The sequence below is a fragment of the Fulmarus glacialis genome, unplaced genomic scaffold (genome assembly GCF_000690835.1).
Source record: "Fulmarus glacialis isolate BGI_N327 unplaced genomic scaffold, ASM69083v1 scaffold6225, whole genome shotgun sequence".
Lineage (NCBI taxonomy): Eukaryota > Metazoa > Chordata > Aves > Procellariiformes > Procellariidae > Fulmarus > Fulmarus glacialis.
Window position 1 is genome coordinate 2,377 of NW_009211036.1, and position 7,698 is coordinate 10,074.

At 58.2% G+C, this 7,698-nt stretch overlaps 1 protein-coding gene across 1 annotated transcript in view; it reads right to left on the reverse strand.

Annotated features, from left to right (window-relative positions):
• Positions 1–7,254, reverse strand: part of LOC104076483 (insulin-like growth factor 2 mRNA-binding protein 2) — a gene marked incomplete at both ends in the record, with an annotated part of 9,622 nt that extends 2,368 nt beyond the window's left edge. Inside the window, 4 exons of the mRNA XM_009577369.1 lie at positions 3,196–3,468; positions 6,328–6,391; positions 6,787–6,838; positions 7,206–7,254. Coding sequence (XP_009575664.1) covers positions 3,196–3,468; positions 6,328–6,391; positions 6,787–6,838; positions 7,206–7,254 — 438 coding nt within the window. The remainder of the gene's footprint in view (positions 1–3,195; positions 3,469–6,327; positions 6,392–6,786; positions 6,839–7,205) is intronic.
• Positions 7,255–7,698: the final 444 nt, after the last annotated feature.

The following is a 7,698-nucleotide window of genomic DNA, read 5'->3' on the forward strand; positions in this document are numbered from 1 at the left end:
GTCACCACCTCGCCGACCCTGTCTCTGCTGCAGCCAGGGCTGGGCTGGCCCAGGTCTTCTGAGAAGGTGCAGTAGTGGCTGCTCAGCCACTCAGCGAATGCCACCAGCGCTCAGCTCCAACACGGCACCTTCCGGCCATGCCTCTGTTTTCATAACAGGTCCCCATCCTGATCGGGATCATTCATGGGTGCTGCTGTGCACGCAAGGTCAAGGGTTGTGGTGCAGAGTCACCCCTGATCAGTGCCACATTTGGATGCTGCAGGGTCACGGTGGGTTTGCCCAGGTCAACTCTTCCAGGAGCTCATGAACCAGTGTGTAGGAACAAGGACACTTCATCTGCAGGTAGAGGCAGAGCTGCTGGGTGAACCTTCCCCGAGATAAGGGAAGAGCCTACCTCACCAACTTCAAAAGGGACCTCAGGGTGGTTTCATCTGAGCATTGAAGAAGGAACGAACACAGCATTTGATGCCCTTTGCAGGCTACATCTCTCCAGGTCTCCTACAGCTTCAGCCAGAGCTGCTCAGGCAGGAGACCGGTCCTGCTTGGACTGTGCAAAGAGGTGCTGGAGACACCGGCACTGCCGAGCTCTCCCTGCCCTTCGGTTACGTCTACAGCACGCAGTGACCCAGTTGCCTGCGGCGTGACACCCTCTAAGGCGCTCCCAGCTGTGGAGCTCCATCGGGTTGACTTGGAGGATCCGTTCCTTCAGAGGCAGCGCCCGGCAGGCACGGGGCCACCCACCGCCACCCCCTCTGCCAGGGAGAAGGCAAACGCACCACAACGTGCCACACCAGGCGATGACAGGCCCACGCCCCAGAGCGGTGCCGCAATGTCGCACCGGGGTGACGCTCCCAGCTACGGGGAACCGTTGATGAATCCACGGCTGCCCCAAGAAACCCCACAGACAGGAGTCAGGCAGCTTCTTGAACCCATGAGTTGAGGCTGGTGGAGATGGGGCATGCAGCTGAGCCTTTGTACTGAAGAAGGTCCAAGAGCCACGGATGGGCTGAATGGACGCCCCGAAGTGACGAGTACCCTGGACAAGCCCAGGAGAGGGACACGGGCCAGGTTTCCGGCTGACCTCCAACCCAGCCCAAATGTGCAGGCACGAGCTCAATTCGCAGAGAAGATGGGGCACCAGGAAGGGGCCGCTGCGTTCAGGCACGTCCCACCCCGAAGAGCTGGAGGGTGGAGGAGGGCTCTGGACTTCCCAGCGTGTTCCCAGTGCTGCTGCTGCACAGCTCCAGTCCAACGGGTGGATGGAGAAGGAGACCCTCAACCCCCTTACCCCATCAGCAGCTGCCTGGGACCCCGGGGTGCTGCAGGCAGGGGAGACCAGGGTAGCTGACAACGGGGACGGTGGGACACCGACAGGGCAGGTTTGCCCATGGTGCTGCAGGAAAAACCTCCAAGACACCTTACGGGGGGGCTGGGAACGCTTCAGAGAGCAGCGGCCATGAGGGACAGCCCTCTCAAGGTGGACAGTAAGGCGTGCACGTAGGGTTATCCTGGCCCCGTGGCCGCTTGGTAGCAATGGTCCTCTCCTCATCAAGTTACAAGGGCTGCAATCACCGTGGAAGGTCGTCTGGTGGGGTGGGCTCTTGGTCTGGGCTCCTCCTCAGCCAAGAAGAAGATGGCGCAACCAGGGGACAGTTTTGTCCCCTGGAGCTCAGGAGCATCTCTGGGCATCACTGTGTGTGGACGAAGTCCTACGTGACCAGAGGAATCCAGGACCCATCGTCGCTGTGGGTAGGAGCAGGGGCCGGGCAACAGGATGTCACCAGCACCCTCGTTCCCAGGATCATCACACCGGTGAGTGAGGGTGGCCTGAGCAGTGACAGAGCTGCGGGCTGACACCCCAAACTGAAGGCAACGGTCTCCTGTGACTGCCCGGGCTGACTACTTGAGGTCCCCCTTGACCAAGGCTGGAGTGGAGGTGGTGGCCCGCCATGGCACATGGCCTCCTTGGGCAGGTCAGGAGAGGTGAGAGCACGGAGCACAGCCTTCCTCCACGGCACCAGGTCTTCAGGGCAGGCATGGGAAGCCAACCCCCAAGGAGGGACAGCTCGGTGGCAGGAGCTGCCCCAGGCAGCAGTGTTGGCCTCGTGGTTGGGAGAAATCGGCAGCCGGTGCCTCCCACTTCCTCGCCAGGCTCAGGGCTTGCAAAGGACAACCTTCCGCTCTTGGGTGGCAAGGACACAGCTACACCCACTGCTCATCACACCAGGGGACTCACCTGGAGAAGAAGGGCTTGCGGCCAACTGGGACCAGCTCATGGCTACTAGGTGGCCACGCTCTAGGGCTAGCTGGGCTCGAAGAGCTCCTAAACACGGCTGCCCCCTTTCCGTACAAACCTCTTCCTGCAAACCCAACGCTGGGGTTCGGCTCGCTCGGCTGCAGAGCAGCGTGTCTTCCTACCTCCTGCTCAAGTGGACGTGCTATTACCAAATAATTTGCCTCTAAAAGCTCCTCTGAGAACTAGGACGCCCTGGAGGATGTTCTGGTACAGGAGTCCTATGTCCTGTGGGACCACTGGGTTCAGGATGATGAGCATGGGAGAAGACAGCTTTGGGTTAAACACAAACAAATCTCGGCAGGAACAAACCATGCAGGAAAACCATGCAGAAAATCAGAGGTGCAATCAACGTGAACATCGACAAGAGAAACGTGGAAAACTTTGGCAAGACAGTCCCCTCCCTTTTTTTTCCCCCTTCAAAAATAAAAATGTTAGATTGCAAAAAAAGGCTTCAAACAGTTACGAAAAGCACATCCTTCTCAAGGCAGCGCTCCCTCGGTGCCCCCTTTCCCCCTACAACAGCTCTAGCCCATACGGGGCACCGCGGGATGAGCAAATCCCGAGGGCAAAGACCGCACGGGCACCGGCCGCTGTACCCCTTCGGCACCTTATCCCCAAACTTGCCATTTCTCCCTAAAGCCTGATCCCCAGCTGTTCTCGTGATTAGGCTTTAGAAACCCATTCCTGGCCGTTTTCGGTGTGCATCCCCCTCTTGCCGCACCCAGACCCCCCTGGCCAGCAGGAACCGTTTAGGACATGGGCTCTGCCACCATCACCTGAAGGCGGCACCCCAAGAAAACAGCGCTGGCCGGCACTCAAAAGCCTCAAGTGCATGAAGGACCCATGCCGGGGACCTACAGCGCCCTACGGAAGGAAACAAAACCATTCGAGGTACTTACTTGGACTGGGTTTGCTTAGTAAGGTTCTTTATGGTCAAGCCCTCCTTTCCTATGATCGCACCAACAAACTGCGTGGGCACCAGCATCCGCAGTGGGAAATCGAGCTGTTTGGGCTGCGAGGAGCCCCCCGGGGAGGAGCCCCGCTCCCTGGAAGAGTGGCCCCCACGGGGGGATCGCTGGGGGGGCGGAGGGGAGCTCACCTCTTCATCCGGGATGTAGGAAATCTTGAAGGAATAGTTCTCAAACTGGTGGCCGCTCAGCTTCTCAATTGCTCTGCAAGGTAGGGAGAAGCAGGGGTGGCGAGGGGCTCTCCGGGGAGAGCACCCCCCCCCTGCTTGTAGACCGTGGTCGATGGGTACCCCTCCAGCACCCCAGCACTTGCCCCTGTAGACCGTGGTCCCTGCATCTTCCTCCCTCCCCAGTCTGGAGAAAGTGGCCACGGGAAGCCGGAGCCCCCCACTTTCCCCGCGCGGAGCAGCCCCATAGCGCGGTGGGACGATGTCCCCTCCCATGTGGGTGATGCCAGGGCTGGCACACGGCTTGTCTCCCCAAGCAGAGGTGGGATGCCAGCATGGGGATCTGCCACTTCACCCAGGGGATGTGCTGGCCAGAAGCTATCACACAGTGTGGAAACACTCTCGTGGGCTTTTTGGACGTGGAGAAGGCAACACGGGCTCTGAGCAAGAGCCACCACTCCAAGGAGAAGGATGCGGCATGTGGTGCCCCTCTATCGGGAACCCCAACTCCCTTTCCAGCTCCGGAGAAGCTCAGGGTGCAGCACCTGGGCTCTTCATCCCCCCAAGCCCCTCCTCGGCGGTGCGATGCTCGGTCGTGCTGGAGTCTGGGATGACTTCTGCAAGCAGTGATGGCCTCAGCCCTACTTCTTCCCTCTTCCTACCGCTTTGGCTATTTACAGGCAGGTGTATGAATGCACGGCTGCAAGCGGCTCCTTGCCAGGCCTGAACTTCACATCCAACGAGGACTTCTGCAGCTTCATTGTCCCCTTCCGAAATCAGTGCAGTTCCCCACAGTCTGATTTCTCTGCCGAGGTCTTCCTTTCACCTGTTCCTGGTGCTCTAAACCAAACACACGTACCCACGAACCACCCTGGCCTTTCCTCCCATCACTTGCTTCTGCGTCGAGTTGCTGAGCACCACCCAAGACAGGCATCAGTCCGGCTGGATGCGACCGATCACAGCGTCTTCTCTAGCCCTGACGCCTCTTACCCCAAAGCATCAGGCACCGCTGGGTTGGTGAGACTCTTCGTCTTCCTTTCTTGCCACGCATCCCAAGACACAGCGGCTCATGCTGCGTTTATCTGTGGTCCATGGCACCTTCCTCCGGCCAGCTAAGGCTGGAGCGTGGCCAGCATGGCCACCCCAAGAGGCACAAGGAGGACCCTCCTCTGGCCTCCTGGACCAGCCGATCATTCTCTCCATCTCTGTCCTCACAAGTGCAACCTTATGATGGCTCAACACAGACGAGAAGTTGCTGGAACGTCCGTCAGCAAAGGGCCTCAAAGTAGGACATGGCCCATGTCCCATGGCCTTGGGACATCTATCTCTGCCACCATCCTGCACAACCATGGCTGTTCCCACCATGCAGCATCCTCCCAAAACCAGAACAAGGCTCATATTCCACTTTGCACTGGAAAATCCTGCTTTTGAGGCACATCAACCCAGCGTCAACAAAAACCTCCGCAACGAGAGTTTCTCCGTCACAATCACATTCCTGCACTGCAGTGCCCTGCCGTCGGAGGTCCGACAGAACACGGAGCTGCTCCCAACCTGGTAACGTTTGCACTTGGGAACCAGCCTGGCTATCCATGGCTCTTCCCTGCGTGGGGTCTGCGTGGACGTGGCTCCTGGTCATATCAAAACGACTCTGGCCGCTAAGCATGAGATGGGCTCCCTGCTTACTCACCGCTAACAGCGCTGGTCTCTAGCAAAGGGCCGAAGTCTCTACAAGCCTGTAACAACGCGTTTTGCTTGAAATAGTCCTTGCATTTCTGAAATAACCCCTAATTTGTATTTTTTTTTAACTCCGCTGGCTATGATAAACCTTGAAGCATGTCTTCACACAGCCCTGCTGCACCGATGCACAGCCACAGTGGGCTCTTCCCTTTTAAAGTTTTTCTTGATGGGTGGCATTTCTTTACGACTCCTTTGCACGACGTGCAGGTGATTTACCCTCTGCTGCTCTCCCTCCCCTGCAGAAACCGGCCATAGACTCCTTGGCTCCCTCTCAGCCCCTCTAACCAGTTATTCATCCACCCAAAGGCCTTCTCTCTTGTCCACGGCAGAAGAACTTTCCAAAAGCCTTTCAGAAGTCCATCAGCTGGTTCCTCTGGGCTCCAGGAAGCAGGAGGCGACAGTCTCTGAATATTTTGGTCTCCAACTTGAATCTTCTCTAAATGGAGGGGGGTACTTACATCTCCCATCGTCGCAGCGTTTCTTCACCATCTCTCCCACCTCCTTCACCATATTCCACCTCTTCAGCAGCTCGGGCTGGGTGGTCGGACTGGTGATTAATCCGGTGCGTTCCCAGTTTAGGTCTGGACTTCCAACCTAGGAAGATGACTCCTTGACGAACTGCTTATCTGACCCGACCCTCAGCTTTCTAGAGCGCTTTGCTCCCTGAAGACAAGGCTGCTGCAACCCTGCAGACGACCCTGAGGGAAGGACAGCGTCCAAAGGGAATTGCAAGATGGTACATCTGGGAGCCCCTTGGAGACAAGAGAAGGCACAGAGGAAGAGGGGACAACCACATGGCTGATGGCCCCAAGCTGGTCCAGCGGTGCCTGTGCATGTATGATGGGGCACCACGAGGAACCCCATCTCCCATATGAGGGGAGAAGGCAGGAGACCGCCCAGCGGTGGGGCAAAGAGAAGACCGCTGGCAGAAGACATGTGAGATGACACAGCTCATGATAAAACCAACACCTGCCTGCTGTATCTTGAGAAGATACACGGACAGTCCTTAAGGCACTTGAAGCTTACACTGTAAGAGCTTAGAAACAACCCAAGGAGGCTTACAGAGAAGACATGAAGAAGCCTGGAAGATACCTGGGATTCCTCAGGAAAAGTTCGGGTGGTGTGAAAATACGGACAAAAGGAAACAAAGCCCACTTACACTTTTGCTTCTTCTTTAGCTGCATACGTTACGTTCACAACGGCTGTTTCTGTGTCTGTGTTGACTGGGGGAAAAGCAAGAGAAGGAGCGTTAGAGCAGAAGGTCCCAAGGCCAGATCCTGCCACCCTCCCTCCCCAAGGAGGATGCACGGCCGGACATCACCGATCCACCGGCAGGCCCCAAGCCACAAAGTTTTCACTTGCAGGCACAACTGGGTTTTCATTTGCCAGCAACCAGGAGAAGGTCTGGGGATGGAGGACTGATGGCCACCACCATCCCACCACTGGACAGGTGGCCCCACCTCTGCCAGCAGGGCCTGTGTCCGCAAGGAAAACCATTTTATCCCAGTACCCACGACTGGGAAAACCAGGTTTCTGGATTTTCTCCGGCATGGGCAGAGCTGGGGAGCGGCGCTGGGACTTTTGCACAGACGGGGATCACCGCGTTGGACCATCTTACCTTGCTCTACGTTCTCCACCGTCCCATACTGAGCTAACAGGCCATCCAGCACCTGGGGGTAGAGCAGCAAAGGGGGCAGGTGAGGCAGGCAGGAGAGGCTGCCGGAAAAAAAAAGGGAGCAGGCAGGGGCAGAGCCGGCTTCACCCGCAGACACCCTCCAAAGAACCAGCGTCACCCAACTGCTTAAATGCCTTCACCCACCTGCATCCCATTATCCCAAAGCTGCCCCGCGGCTCCGGGACCCACAAGTAGGCAGGAGATGGAGCCCAGTTCACGCTCCACCTTCCTCCTGGGGTTACTGGGAAGGTAAAGGGTGGTCCATGTGCAGACCACAGCTCCAGCAGCACAGCTCGTGCTGCTCAGCACGACTGATGGAGGAGGAGATGAACGGGATGTTTTTGGGATCGTCCGCTTCTTACCTCCCACTGCAGGTGGGGGGGGATGTTTCGGATCTGGATCTTCCTGCTCCTGCAAAGACAAAGCCCCGGGTTAGGGTCTGCAGGCAGGCCGCAGCAGGAGGGAAAGACGTTATGGGAATCGGACGGCAGCTGGTGAGAGCTTGCCAAAGCATCCCGCTTCCCTGCGCCGAGCTGGAGCAGCTCAGCCCCGGGGAAAGCCGTTCCTGCCAGCCCTGCCCCGGTCACCTCCCGCCGGGGCCGAAGCTGTCTCGGGAAGGCTCCCTCCTCATGCTGGCTGCCGGGTTTCCAAGGAAACCTCCTGAAATGAGCCTCCGCAGAGTCACGGCTGCACAGGCACGACCCGGATGCACGCACGCACACCCCTGACCGCGCTGCCCCGGGCTGCCCAGCCACGGGGGGACGGGGGACAGGACCCTGAGAGCCACCACGGCCAGCCCTGCTACCCCTTGAGGGGGGCTCTCCAAAGGTGCGTCCTACTGACGTCCGCCGCTTC